Below are 15,708 nucleotides of genomic sequence, written 5' to 3'. Positions count from 1 at the left end.
TATTTCTTGTGTTTGTTTGAGAACAAGAAAAAGAAAATAAGAAACCTCTTATTTAAATAATACGGTTTATTCTTCTGAACTATTCAAATAGTTTTTTTTACTAATTAAAAATTCTCAGATGAGATATTTCCAAGTGTTTTCAGCACATTTTGTTGTGAAAACACATTTCTTGAAATATTAAGGTGACATCCTACGTGGCAGTCTATTTCTCAAAATTCAAAAACAAAACAAACTATGTGAAATAAAAAAGTCTTGAAAACAAAAACCCATGTGGCACATGAGGGTTTTCTTGAAAGGTGAGGTGACAACACATTTCCTCTTTTTTTTGAGCAAACAAACAGGCCCTGAATGAAAATATATACCAAGAAATGAAAAAAATACTAAATTTGACTTCCATGTACATGGACCCAGATACAGGACATGAAGGTGATTCTTTATATAATCCTCAACCGAATAAACCAATATTAATCCTTAATGAATGCAAACGACATGTATCATGTACAATGGAATCATATGCTTTTATTCTGTCAATTGTGAATGAAATCTAAACAATCAAAAATCAACACGTTCGTGTAGACTATAAGATGAACTATAGCAATACTCCAGTCTATCAGAAATAGGTTCAGAACGAAGCTTAACCCGTTTAGAGCTACTCAAAAGATCGACTAGTGATGGAAGAGGGCGGGGAACTGGAACATTCATTGACCTGTACAACTTCTTCAAGCTAATATTGAGATCTTTAGAGGATCCCATGCGTGAGAATTCCCCATCAGCATCAACCACTTTCACAGGGTTAGTGCTAGTACTGTCACAAACTGAAGTTCTAGACGATCCAGCACATGATATCTCCTTACCAGAGTTAGCTTCAATTGATTTATCTATACTATGCTCAGCACTTTCGGGACGCTGAAATGATTTGACGCATATATTCTTCTTAAGATCCACCGCTTTTACTAATTTCTGAGAACATGATTCAGAAATATCACCCTCTTGTACTGTGGACACATGATCAGTGATTATGCCATTATTCTCAACACCAGCAGGCTCAGATTTCTTATCTTGCAACAATTCAATATCTGGAATCCCGAACCTTGCCCTTCCAAATAATGTCACATTTCTTGAGCCAGCTAATGTGGATAGTTCACTTTTAATCTCTGAATGCTTTGCAGATACTTCTTCGAGCTGCAAGTGATCAGGTGCTACAGAAACTGTGGAATCTTCAACAATGGAACTAACAGTAACATTCTCCGCTTCGAAGGCTATGGCCGATGATGAAGAAACAGACTTTCCTTTACTAACTCCAAATAGTTTCCAAAGGGGATCGTCAGTAGCTATACGGGTTTTATAGCAATATTTCTTGACATAATCCAGCTCCATGGCTCGACAAGGGGGAGTTGTTGAAATTACCCATTTGGGCTTAAGTAGCTGCAAAGCCCATTCAAGCTCGTCTCGAGAAGAGTGCATTGAGTAACACACGTGATAGATTCCGAACTCGTCTCTTATTGCTTCGAGGAGTTCTGGTTTTCCTGTTTGAGTTGTCTCAGGTTGATTATTGTGGGCGTACCATTGTGAAGATGGACGGAGAAATAGAGGTGATGGTTGAAGATTAGCTTGTGCCTCGGCAAGCTTTTGGCTTGCCCTTTCGTTTAGCCTTGGAAATCCTTCAATCACCTGCAAGTTATTTATAATTAGAAAATGACTAAGCTAAATCTACTGAAGCTAAATAACTAGAAAATGACTAAGCTAAATCTACTGAAGCTAAGGTACTGCATAGTTCACTTCAAATAAGGTATCATCTAATACAGGTATAGAGCGTGTCAATGCAAGGAATATGGATCTCTTACATTGTGTCCTATGTTACCCGGGTACATCCAGTAGGAAGCCGTACCCGTACCCGTACCCAAACCTCTTGGACACTTCTTGAGCATATGCATATGTTTATTCGGGCATGTACTCCATGATATAATACACGTTCTGATTTAAAACACTCCTCATACACTTCTTGGATGTAGGTTCACATCTATTTTTTATCTATTAATCTCATGTAAATGAAAAAACAATATTGACCTTATGTAAATTATTAAATTTAATATATATTAACATGCATATATATAGCAGTGTCCCCGTACCCTTCTTTTTACAAATTTGCCGTGTCATGTACCCGTACCTGTACCCATGTAACCTTGATTGTGTCTTTGCTCATCTTAGGTGTGGGTGTTTTCCTTTTTCTTTTCTCATTTTTGGCAAAATTTGGTTTAGTCCCCTGGAATTCTCGGAAATTATTTTCTTCCAATTATGTTTCCTTAATTTCTGTAGCCTGGAATCAATGAATTCCTTATTTTGACCATTTACACCCCTCAATACAAAACCGTCTGCTAAATTATAGAATCTTTTTCAGTATAATATCAGTGTTACGGTTTAATTTTGAGTACAGAACCATTCATATTAAAATATTTTGTAAAGAAGTTGAATCATTAATTCCAGGAAACTATGCAAGATTGCAAGGTGTTTTTTTATTTTGGTTACCTTTTGGTATTTTCCTGTTCTCCTTACAAAAAAAAGGTCTCATTTCTGTTACTACGCATAAGTAGATGAAAACTTTTCAGAATATTTTTGCACCTTGAATGCGAGCTTTATTTTGTTTGTTAAATAAGTAGGTGCAAAGTATTTGCTCCATCTACAGGTTAGGTAAGAAAAGGTGCTTATCCCTTATAAATCTTATTAACCCAAGTATTATCTCCAGAACTGACAAAAGTTAAGAGAACATCCACCTGAAAGCGAGATGAAGCATCTGATGAAAGAATTTCTGGAGCTACAAGCGAAAGAGCATGAAAGCATTCTGGATTACTCGTATCGTCAACATATATCTTGGATCCAAAAGTTTTTGATACTTGAACAAGTATCTCTTCCTGGCCTAGCATATCACAGGCAAGATAAACAACCGGTGCATCTGGGTGTTTCCATATGCAATTTATCACCTGAAGCAGTCAAATAAAAAGTGATAACCGCATGTTGCAGTTATGATTTTTTCTTTTCTGGGTATATATACCCCTAAATCATGTGTATTCGCAAAACTACACCCCAAATCAAGAAATCGACTTTGTTGTATATGGTGTGTAACTATTTGACTATTTTGTTGATATTTTTACATTGTGATTACAAATTAGCCCATCAAAATTGTTAATTTGTTGATGTGGAGGGTACTCTGTTCCAAACTTGATGATTTGGGGATAGCTTTGCATATACTGAGATTTGGGGAGGGTTCTGCAGATATGCATGATTTAAAGATATGTATACAAAAACCTTAGAAAACCAGCATATCTATTGTATACAAACGAGAAGGTCCAAAGGAAAAACCTGTTGTACGGCTGCTTGCTTGCTTGGAATTTTGAGAGAACATCTACTGAAAGTGCAGTCCAGAAATAAGTAATCAAGATTACACAGATTTTCTTCCCCTTTCTTAGCTATATATTTCATAGGCAGATGCTGCAGGTAATCAGGGGTGAGCCTACAGTCCCCAGTATGTAATATGTTACCAAATTCACCTTCGAATAAAAACATAACAGCCCCTGATGAAAAGCAAGTCAGTCAAGGCTTGATACGTTTGATTATTGATCTAATATATACTTATAAAGTTATAAGGGTTAAAGAAAAACAAATAAATATATGAAAACACTTTGCGTGGTCACTGTTTGCTAGTTGAATAAGTAACATACATCAGCAAAATCAGAACCAAAACGTACAATTCATGAAAGAAGAAAATATGATGACATTAATGAACATTACACTTCACTCAAATTACAAGGCTCTTTTACCTCCAGCATTTAGTCTAAGGGATGTAGACTCAAAGCTGGAATCAAATAAATTGTTGGATAGCGGGTTTCCTAATCTGTTTTGGTAACATGATTCTTAATCTATTTTGGTAACAGGTTATTAGGATTCCTAACTTGTTTTGTTTTTTTGTTTTAGAATTCCTAGTCTGTTTTGATTTTAGGTTTTCTAAATATATGGAACGCCTTAGAAGATATTAGACATCAGAAAAAGAGGGTTTTGAGAGAATTCTTCAGAGAGATCTCAGAGAGATTAGATCCTATTTGTAGGTATTGTAATCTTCTTCAATATTAATCAAAGAATTGTGTGGTGTGGCTCCCGAGGACGTAGGCACCATTGCCGAACCTCATTAAATCTGATGTGGTTTTTCTTGTTTACTTTCATGTAAGTTTTAATCTTTTATTTGATGTGATTTTTACTACTTTCCTACTCTCAAACATAAGATCCGGAAGGGTAAGGGTTCGATTTGATTGTTTCGAATCCCCAACAACTGGTATCAGAACTTCGTTCAGAAGGATTGTGAGAGAGCCATGACAGAGAAAAGCAAATCTAAGATCGAGAAGTTTAACGGTTCAGACTTCGCCTACTGGAAGTCGCAGATGGAGGACTATCTGTACCAGAAGAACTTGTATCGCCCGTTGATGGGAAAGACTAAGAGAAAGAAGAAAGGAGAGTCAAACGAAGATTGGGAGATACTGGATAGGAAGGCTCTAGGGCAAATCCGGTTGTCACTTGCCAAGACAGTCGCACACAACATATTGAAGGAGAAGACGACGGTGGTGCTTATGGAAGCGCTCGCAAAGATGTATGAGCAACCGTCTGCCGTAAACAAGGTGCATCTCATCAAGATACTATTCAATCTCAAGATGGCAGAAGGACGCTCCTTCACAATACACCTCAGCAAGTTCAACACGATTGTTGATCAACTCCTCTTCGTAAATATCACGTTCGATGACGAAGTGCAGGCCCTATTGATTCTATCGCAGTTGCCGGATAGCTGGACAGGTTGTGTGATGGCAATAAGCAATTTGGCGAGGAAGGAAAAATTGAAGCTGAGCGAGGTTGTTAGTATGATTCTATCCGAGGAGGTTAGAAGGAAATCGTCCGAATCAAAAGGTTCAGGTTCAGTCCTAAATTTCGAGCAAAGAGACAGAAGCCAAAAGAAGGGGAATCAAACGGGAATCGGTCGAAGCAAACAAAAAGAGATCAAACTCGAAAGTTAGGCCTATTAAAGGGAAGTGTTGGAACTGCGGTCAAGAAGGCTATACGTCTTCAGCTTGTAAAGCACAAAAGAAGGATGTGAATGAGCAAGAGGCTCATATCGTGCAGGATGTCTTAATCCTAGCTATGGACAGCGATTTTGATTCCTGGGTTATCGACTCAGGAGCCTCGTTCCACGCCACTGCTAATAGGAAGATTCTTCATAACTATGTAACATGGGACTTTGGAAAAATATACTTGGGGGATAATGAACCATGTAGTGTTGTTGGAAGAAGAGATGTGCAAATACAGTTGAAGGGTTCTAAGTGGAATCTGAAGAATGTGAGACACGTACCGAAACTGAAGAGGAATCCTATTTCGGTTGGCTAGCTTGGAGCAGAAGGCTATGTTTTAACATTCACCGGGGATTCGTGGAGGATCTCAAACGGTACTATGATTATTGCCCAAGGTAACAAAACAGGAACTCTCTACCTCACCTCACATACGAGTGACACCCTCGTAATTATAGCTGACAAAGAGAGTACGGATCTGTAGCACAATAGATTGGGACACATGAGCTAGAAGGGGATGAAGATTCTACATTCATAGGGGAAGCTAACCGACATTGATTCCGTGAAAGTCGGTATTTTCGAGGACTGTATCTTAGGAAAGCAAAAGAGAGTTAGTTTCCAGAAGGGTGGAAGACCACCTAAAACTTAGAAGCTAGAGTTAATTCATACTAACGCATGAGGTCCAGCTAGCATGTCTTCTCTTCACGGTTCGACATACTATATCACCTTCATCGACGATCACTCGAGGAATGTGTGGGTATACTTCATGAAGCACAAGTCAGAGGTGTTCGGGATCTTTAAGAAATGGAAGACCATGATGAAGAACGAGATAGATCTGAAGGTAAAGTGTCTGAGATCAGACAACGGTAGAGAATACGAGCTGGAGGAGTTCAAGAGGTTCTATGCTCTAAATGGAATTCGTTTGGAGAGGACTACTCCAGGGACGCCGCAACAAAACGACGTTGCAGAGAGAATGAACAGGACATTGACGGAGCATGTCAGGAGCATGCGATTACATGTAGGTCTGCCTAAGACATTTTGGACGGATGCGGTACATACGGCAGCTTACTTGATTAATCATAGGTCATCAGTTCCATCGAATTATAGGATTCCAGAGAAGGTTTAGAGTGGCAAGAAGATCAATCTCTCACATCTGCGAGTATTTGATTGTGTGACATATGTTCATATCAGTGATCATGTCAGGGACAAGCTAGAGGCTAAGTCACAGAAGTGCACATTTATTGGATACGACATTGATGAGTTCGAGTATCGTCTTTGGGATGAGAAGAATATGAAGATCATCAGAATCAGGGATGTGATATTCAATGAGGAGGTGATGTACAAAAACAAAGACAATGCCAATGATAGCTAAAGCAGTGGGAGCAACACTACGGATACAGGTGGATCCGAGTACATGAATTTGGAGGAACTTTCAGATGGGGACGATAAAGTCAATTCTGATCGAAAAATGGAAGAGGCTCCAGATGCAGAGACGACTACCCAGAGTGTGGAGTTTAGAAGGTCATTCATGGTACCCAAACCGAATTTCAGATATCTCTCATCACTTAATTATTTATTTTTGACAGATAGTAAAGAATCGGAATGCTATGAGGAGGCTTTGTAAGTGAGTGAATCTCAATAGTGAAAGCATGCGATGCAAGAGGAGATGGATTCTCTATACACTAATGAGACATAAGAGTTAGTCCAGCTATCTGCACAGAAGAAAGCCTTGCATAACAAATGGATTTATCGGGTCAAGCAGGAGAGTAATGAAAGCAAGAGATACAAGATCAGATTAGTCATGAAGGGGTTCCAACAGAGGGAAGGAGTGGACTATACGGAGATATTTTTCTCCGTTGTGAAGCTCACCACCATCAGAGTGGTGCAGACCTTAGTAGCTGCAGAATATCTCTACCTTGAGCAGTTAGATGTGAAGACCGTCTTTCTTCATGGTGACTTGGATGAAGAAATCTACATGAAGCAACATGTTGGCTTCATTGAAGAAGGAAAGAAAGAGATTGTGGGTAAGCTCAAGAAGAGTTTGTACGGATTAAAACAGACCCCGAGATAGTGGTATAAGAAGTTCAACAACTTCATGCAGAACAATGACTACAGAAGATACAATTCAGATCATTATTGCTACTTCAAGAGGTTCGAGTCTAGTTTTATCATATTGTTATTGTATGTTGATGATATGTTAGTTGCAGGACCGAATTTAGAGGAGATAAACAACTTGAAAAAGCAGTTGGCAAAGGAGTTTGCTATGAAGGATCTGGGTGCAGCGAAGCAGATTCTAGGGATGCGAATCAGTAGAGATAAAGCTGAAAGGATGTTGAGGTTGAGTCAAGCTGAATACATTGAGAAGGCACTTCAGAGGTTCAACATGCATAATGCTAAGGTTGTTAGCACGCACCTTGGAAGCCAATTCAAGCTATCTGAAGAGCAATCGCCTAAGACAGATACAGATAAAGAGCATATGAGTAGGGTACCATATTCTTCGGTCATTGAGAGTCTCATATACGCGATAGTTTGTACGAGACTGGACATTCTCCATGCAGTAGGAGTTATGAGCAGGTTTGTAAGCAATCTAGGGAAATAGCATTAGGAGGCCGTGAAGTGAATATTACGCTACTTGAGAGGGACTACGGACAATCACTATGTTTCAGGAGAAAGGAGTTGGTACTGCAGGGATACGTGGATGCAGACTTCGTCGGTGATCATGATACGAGACAGAGCACCACGGGGTATGTTTATACCTTGGCGTCGACAGCAGTGAGTTGGGTTTCACGTCTACAAAAGAATGTAACTTTGTTTACAACTGAAGCTGAGTATGTTGCGGTGACTGAAACAAGCAAGGAGATGATTTGGTTGAACGGATGTTTGGAAGAGTTGGATCTGAAGCAAGGAAGAGGAGTTCTTTATTGTGACAGCCAGAGCGCTATACATCTTGCCAAAAATCCAATATATCATGCCAGAACGAAACACATCGACGTACGATACCATTTATACTCTCGCTGACTGAGGACGGGAAGTTACATCTAAAGAAGATTTTTGGGAGAATTAAAACCATGCGGATATGTTGACGAAAGCAATGACCATTGACAAACTGGAGTTTTACGCAACTTCAGTTGGCCTTCACGTGTAGGAGATGAAGGTGGACCCACACCAGGAGGATCGTCGGGATCACCGGGTTGATGATAATTGAAGAATGATTTTTTTTCGTGTAGGAGGATGCTTGCGAAGAAGGGAGAGTTCGGATGAGCTTGTTAATTGTGCTTAGTCTAAGGGATGTAAATTCAAAGCTAGAATCAAACAAATTGTTGGATAGCAGGTTTCCTAATCTGTTTTGGTAACAGGATTCTTAATTTGTTTTGATAACAAGTTATTACGATTCCTAATCTGTTTTGTTTTTTGGTTTTAGAATTCCTAGTCTGTTTTGGTTTTAGGTTTTCTATATATATGGAACGCCTTAGAAGAGATTAGACATCAGAAAAAAGGGTTTTGAGAGAATTCTTCAGAGAGATTAGATCCTATTTGTGGGCATTGTAATCTTCTTCAGTATTAATCAAAGAATTGTGTGGTGTGGCTTCCGAGGACGTAGGCACGATTGTCGAACCTCGTTAAATCTTGTGTGTTTTTTCTTGTTTACTTTCCTGAAAGTTTTTATCTTTCATTTGCTGTGATTTTTTTTACTTTCCTACTCTCAAACATAAGGTCCGAAAGGGCAAGGGTTCGATTTGATTATTTCGAATCCCTAACACAGCATACGCCTCGCTCTTGAGACTTTAATGTTAAGTGCAATCTATTGTAGCATTCTTATTTCATGTATGGTGATTTATTTTTCCTGAGTGACATCAGCATCAGAAATCTAAAGCCAAAACTCAGTCTTTTGAGATACCTATTCGAAACATCCATTACATTTGTCAATTAGACCATAGAAGATTCAAGTTGATAAAACATAACTGATGTCAATCCCAAGCTTCACAGAAAAAGATGAGCTTTCCCGTTATCTTGAAAACATTAGCTCAAATTAAGCAATGATAGTTAAGAATTCTTTTGGGAAGCTTTTGGTAAATATAAATTGCAGCCGCATGACTTCTAGTTCATGAACGTTCAAAGGAACTTCCGAACTTGCAATGATTTCTAATTTTCAAATAGATACTCCTCTATTAAACCCCTCAACAATTTCTAAGAGTAATATTGAACTTCTTTAAAATATAGACTTCAGAAATATTGTCTCATTCTGAGATACCTTATTTCAGCTATATCGACTCGAATCTTCCTTGTCCTGCAGACCAATCTGGTTGGCGTAGTCATAGGCAAATCTACATAACAAGGACAGTTCTTAGTTTGTTTCTTGTTTTCTTTAAATATAATGAGCCCCTTCCACCCTATCCAAATATGAAGGAACAATTCCTATCATGAATGACAGTATCATATGGCTGAGCAACTGTCCTCTAAGTTCCTCAATTTCTCAGACAAGGATGAAAGCATACAGGTCGAATCTTTGCAGGCGACACTCATCTTTTAAAAATTACAAAAAACACTAATCTTGTGGCTTAAGATTCTCTTTTTGGGTAACAATTTTTTGCTTTATTTTTTTTGGGCATATATTCATTTTCATATTCCAACCTTATAATCCAGTCACAATGCCCTACCATGCAACAGCCGAACTTCAAGTGCATGTATTCCCTTATCATCCACCTCCTCTCATCCATTTTCAAACGCTCATCTTTCAATTGTCAGTGTTATCATTCGCTCATATTTTCTCCTTTCCACTCAAATTTTTTCATGATCAGCTGAACATCTTTAACACTCTAGCCACCAATATAAAGCAGAGGTCTTCAAACTTTTAAACAATCGATTGAAAGGTCAAATGTCAACCCTTTTATATACAATGTACATAAAATTACAGGCAATAAGCAATAACAATTTCTATTATCTAATAATCTTAGGCTAACATGTTTCTACCTTTGCTTTCTATTAGATTTGATAGTATTTGCTATCTAATTTATGGGCAACATATTGTTCTGTAGCAAATTCTAGACCTTTATTGATGATTTATTCTTCTTGCTTTCTTTTAATATAATTAGCCAATTCCACCCTTCAAATATGAGGGAAAATTTCTATCATGGATGACAAATCATATGGCTTAGCAACTGTCCTCTAAGTTCGTCAAGTTCTCAAACAAGGGTGAAAGCATACAGGTCGAATCTTTGTGGGTGAGCACACTCAAGTTTTAAAACATTACTAAAATGCACTAATCTTTTCGAGTTTTGCCTTAAGGTTTTTCTTTTTGAGTAACGATTACTTCTCAAACATCCATCTTTCAATTGTCAATGTTATCATCAGCCCATATTTTCTCCTTCCCGCTCAAAAATTTTCTCAATCAGCTGAACACTTTTAACGTTAGCCACCAATATAAAGCTGAGGCCTTCTAATTTTATAAAAATAGATTGAAAGGTCAAATGTCTACCCTTTTATATATAATGTACATAAAATTAAAGGCAATAAGCTATAACAATTTCTATTATCCTATAATAATCTTGGGGCTAACATGTTTCTACCTTCGCTTTCTATTAGATTTGATAATATTTACTATTTAATTTATGTGGAAGATATGAATGTTCTGTAAAAAATTCTAGACCTCCATTGATGATTCATTCCTCTTTGTAATCTCCTGGTGAAACTTTGACCCAAGGAAATTGATAGCCGCAATAGGAGAGTTCTCTTTGATGGCCCAGATTTGTCAAATGCCATTAATCTGTCTTTCCTCAACTTTGCGAAGTTTGAGTTTCCATTTCTTTGAAATGATGCATAAAACTTATATTGCTCCGCTATGCCTTCCCAAAGGAAAAAAAACATGTGTACGCCAGTGATCGCAGACTCGTTACATTTCGAAAGCACCAGCTTTTCAAGCCACTTTTTGGAGACATCACCCTTTTCTTTAATTGGGTCTAGTAGCTACTCATTTTGTCAAATGGTCTAGAGATTTTGCAAAGAAAAGGCAGGTACACTTAGTTTTATTAAAGAGAATATAACAAACCATTAGATAAGCACACAAGGAAAGTAGATATAGAGCCCCTGACAACATACCATAACCTTTAATAATGATAATAAGGGAGTCTCTGTCTTTCTGAAGATAATACTTAGTGAAGGAGAAACAAATTCAGACTAATTATCTCAATAAAGTTCTAGAATGACAAGTCATCGTGGACATTTGATGAGGAAAGTGCAGAGGGCTTCAATCTGTAGGAGAGAGATCGGCGACGACTTGGTGGAAAGGTGTTGTAGTCCATCACGAACAACAAGAAGGTTACTGGGATGAATAGTGCACGAGTTACTGTTCACGGATGAACAGTACTCCGCATTTGGGGTATTAGGTTTTCTTCTGATATCTATGAATGGTGATGATCTTGATAAATGGCTAAAATGTGTGAGGAGTGAATTTTGATTGAACGATATCGAAATTGTGGAGCTAGGATAAAAGAACGGCCTTACACCCAAGGGCATCACTCCCGGACACTTCACATGTCATAATTTTACCATTTCACATTCTAACAAAGGATTCCCTTAGGATTTTTGTCCTTTCTTGATAAAATCTATTCGTAAGGGAAAATAAATGTTCGGATTGATGTCTTTCAGTCTTTCCTTAGTTTCATCGTTCTCTGCACATCTTTTGTAGCATTTGTCTCCATTACTCTTGACATCAAGCTTTAGATTGCTGCTGTTAAGTTTCCTATGATAGTGAACAATTTCTATAACAAATAAGGCCAAATTTGTTTCTTTTGGTGGTTATGTGTATTCCTCTTCAGGCAGTTTGTTTCCAGTGATCCGCCTTGTCTGTAACTGTATGTAATGCATCAAATTCTATAGCTTAATCCAGTTGTGAAGGACATATTTCAGCATAGTTAGAAGTAGAATGGAGCAAAGAAGTCACCCGAGCAATATTCCACGTTAATTTGAAAACTAAATTAGCCTATTAATAAATTTTTTTATAAAGGAAAACCCATTTCAGACAAACAAAATCCTCAATATCGCAGATTCACGAAGGAAATACAACAACTACACCGCTCTATTAGCAAATAAGCGTCAAAACCGTCCCCAAAACAGCATCCAAGAATAGAAAGAAAAAAAAATCACATTTTGCGAGAACCCAGATCCCCAAATGACCGGAAGAGAATCAAACAACCCGAGAAACAATCACCTGGGCAGTGATTAGCATCGAAAGCCGAGACAGTAAAATCCCCATCAGGATCCCTCACCGTCACCGACGCCCCAACCTCAATTTCCACAAACACGGCTTCCTCAACCTACAACAAACCAAAAAAAAAAAAAATTAAAAAAAAATGAAACACAAAATCGCAACCGGGTTTGAATGATCGGCAAAAAACCTGAGGGAAATTTTGGAGGACGATGGATTTGGTGATCCTGGTAGCGTAGATGGGATACGAGGAGTTGGCGGCGATGCCGGAGAGGTGATCCTTGTGAGCGTGGGTGAGGAAACGGTGGCGCTTGAGATTCGATTGGGGAGTCCACGTGTCTACTGAGAATGGGAGGCCTCTGGGGATCTCTATCGGCATCTTGACCCCTCAAATTCTCCCCTCTTCCTCAAATTTTGACGGGTTTGATTGTGTCGATAGCTTGCAGAGGAAGGAGGGAGGCAGAGTTAGAAATTTCGGGAGGGATGGGGTTTCCCTCTTTTTTTTCCAATTTTGTTTTTGGGTTTTTGCCTCTTTATTTGTTTGGGGGACAAATTTTCAAAACCAACCCTTTTCATGTTTTAATTGAAAAAAACGATCTGTTTCCAATTTATTTAGAAAAACCGACCTGGTTTCAGCACTGTCGCTGAAACCAGGTCGGTTTTTCTAAAAAACTTTACGAAACTTCACGGGAGTTTAACTCCCGTGAAGTTTAGTACGTTTTTAAACTTCACGGGAGTTGAACTCCCGTGAAATTTATTTCCCTCAATAAACTCCACGGGAGTTCAACTCCCGTGGAGTTTGTTCTATTGTTAAAACTCTACGGGAGTTGAACTCCCGTGGAGTTACAGGCCAAATTTTCCAGAGAATCGCTCTCTGGGAAATTTACACTGCAATTTCACGGGAGTTCAACTCCCGTGAAGTTGCAGATTTTGCAAAAACATGCACAGCATGCATACGTCTACCTATTTAACTCATATATACAACTATTTACCTGTTGACAATAATTACTACAATATATATATTATTTAAACACGCACGAATCAAACAATACGCAAAAAGATCACATATCGAGCTATAATTGATCCATAAAAGTATAGTATTTGAAAATTCATACAATTTACAAATTTTAACAAAATAAGTTCAAATACAACCCAATATAGCTCCTCTCCTTCCTCTCCCTCTCTTCCCCCTCCCCCTCGCTCTTCCCCGCCCCCCGCGCTGATGAGCCTCGACTATCTGAGTATCCGGCTGTGTGTGAGGCTGCGAAGTGCCGGCTCCATCAGCATGTGAAGTGCCGGCTTCATCAGCATGTGAAGTTCCGGCTCCATCAGCATGCGAAGTGCCGGCTCCATCAGCATGCGAAGTGCCGCCGTCATCGTCACGTGGTCGTCGGCGCCGAGTGTACGCTTGCCCAAATGATCGAGACCTGTCCTCACGGCCTGCGAACTCGTCGACGTGAGTCTTATGAAACACCTGTGCTATGGTGTTCTTGATCCTGCCGAGGAGCCCTAACGCCACCTGATCCTGAATCTCAGGCACGGTCGCATCAATATCAGCCTCAATGCTATCAAAAGCACGGACCTGTGAGGTAAATAATTTATTAAGTACCAACTCAAGAAAAAAATATTATAATTTAGCTTAGAAACTTACGTAATCTCTTTCGTTCATCCCACTAGGGATGTAACTGTTTGTCGGTGGTCGTGGCATGTGTCCAGCTAAGGGCTGTGGGTCACGTGTGATCCATCTACGTATGATATCCCAATACCAACCCATATACGCGGTATAGTCAACAGCCGTGGGCCTCGTATCCTGAATGAAATCCCACCTGTGAGCCCACCTGTCTATGTAGGCCGCACGGACTACGACCCAGTCGTTATGGTGCGAAGTAGGTCGCCGCCGACGAGAGATCTGCTCAACAGGATCTGGCACATGCTGAGAGAGCGTAAACTATCGTAGCACACGGTCAGGGACATGCATCTCCACGATCTCCCAACAAATTAATGGAACTCTCGCTCTCCACAAGTCGGGACTATCTCGGCAGATGGGTGCAAGAGAATGCATATCCAGCTCCGGCGGTGTATAGGGTCTCCACTTGAACTGAAATAAAATAAAAAATTTATCAGTATCAACAACAAAATTATAATATTCATAACGACTTGAGATTTATATTTACATGTTCGTGTTGGAGGCCATCAAGCTCATTTCGGTAAAACTCACGATGGCGCATCGCTGATCGGTACTTAGCGTACCGCACGTTATACCTATATGCAGAATAGAGAATATATAAGTACAAATTCAGTACGAATAAAATTTGTGTGTACAATTATACCTGTACGCCATAGGAAACTGCCCCTGTAGGTCACGGTGCACAAGTAAAGTAGGGCGTCCAATATGAATGCGCTCCCATGACCACATCTGTATCAATGTGCAGCATCCCTTGAATTCTTTATTCTGCATCAGGGATACTCTACTCAGTTCTCGATACAAGTATGCCAACACCACACTGCCCCACGACAGTGCACCGCATACGTCAAAATCCTCTAGCAACGGCAGCCATCGTGCATGTACAAGAGTCTTGCTTGCATCAGGAAAAAGCACGCACCCTATCATGTGCAATATGTAAGCCCGAGCATGGAACTGAAGCGTCTCCATACTGGCATCCTCTAGTATGTCGCCCTGAAATGTCTGACTGAAGTGTCTCCATACTGGCATCCTCTGGTATGTCGCCCTGAAATGCCCTGAAATGTCGCCTGAGCATGGAACTGAAGCGTCTCCATATTGGCATCTTTTGAGTGCTTCAAGATAATGAGGTAAGATCTCATACGATTTATCCCAATCACCGAATATTTTTATCATCGCCTTCCTCCTAGCATTCCAACACTTGTGATATGATACATCCAAGTTGGTGGCTTTTTGCACTGGAAGACGAATATCTTTCGGCCTTAGATCAAGATCCTCCCTCAGATGCGGTAAAATCAATCGATATATGAAGGAAGAGGATGCATTCTTGTTATTCATCTCTAATCGAGGATTGCTACAAGTGTGGAGTCTGTTGTATGCCGTGATTTTGAATTGTCCGCCTACTCTTACACCGGAGCGTGAATTAAGCTTCCACGGACATTTTGCATTGCCGTCGTGGTGTCCATCAATATCTTCATCATCGCCATCTTTGCGATAGAAACAAACCGCATTATAGCTTGTAGTATTTTTTTTTGTTGGCCTAAACTTGACATTTTTTGCAATAGCGTACGAGCGAAGCGCATGGATCAATCTCTCATTGCTCTCATATAGATCTCCCTTCACGAATGAGAAGTCCTCGCCATGTGTATCATGACCGTTATTAGTGCCAATAGGAACACTTTTCATCACGGAGTTATCGATCCATTATTCTCCTTGAAGTT

General features: G+C 39.4%; 2 protein-coding genes across 2 annotated transcripts; both read right to left on the bottom strand.

Moving 5' to 3' along the window:
* On the bottom strand, positions 413-12,795 carry LOC109838053 (5' exonuclease Apollo). The gene is made up of 5 exons (XM_020406500.1): positions 12,497-12,795; positions 12,310-12,415; positions 3,358-3,569; positions 2,772-2,978; positions 413-1,671 (listed from the first exon to the last, which is right to left on the bottom strand). Exons 1-5 carry the CDS (start codon positions 12,683-12,685, stop codon positions 553-555), a joined length of 1,833 nt encoding a protein of 610 aa, XP_020262089.1. The 5' UTR covers positions 12,686-12,795; the 3' UTR covers positions 413-552.
* LOC109836114 lies at positions 13,347-13,986 on the bottom strand. The gene is made up of 2 exons (XM_020404014.1): positions 13,958-13,986; positions 13,347-13,888 (listed from the first exon to the last, which is right to left on the bottom strand). The coding sequence occupies exons 1-2, from the start codon at positions 13,973-13,975 to the stop codon at positions 13,448-13,450; spliced, it is 459 nt and encodes a 152-aa protein (XP_020259603.1). The 5' UTR covers positions 13,976-13,986; the 3' UTR covers positions 13,347-13,447.

Source organism: Asparagus officinalis, chromosome 4, assembly GCF_001876935.1.
Source record: "Asparagus officinalis chromosome 4, Aspof.V1, whole genome shotgun sequence".
NCBI classification, from domain to species: domain Eukaryota; kingdom Viridiplantae; phylum Streptophyta; class Magnoliopsida; order Asparagales; family Asparagaceae; genus Asparagus; species Asparagus officinalis.
The sequence above is the reverse complement of the archived record's forward strand: the minus strand, read 5'-3'. Positions and strand labels throughout refer to the sequence as shown.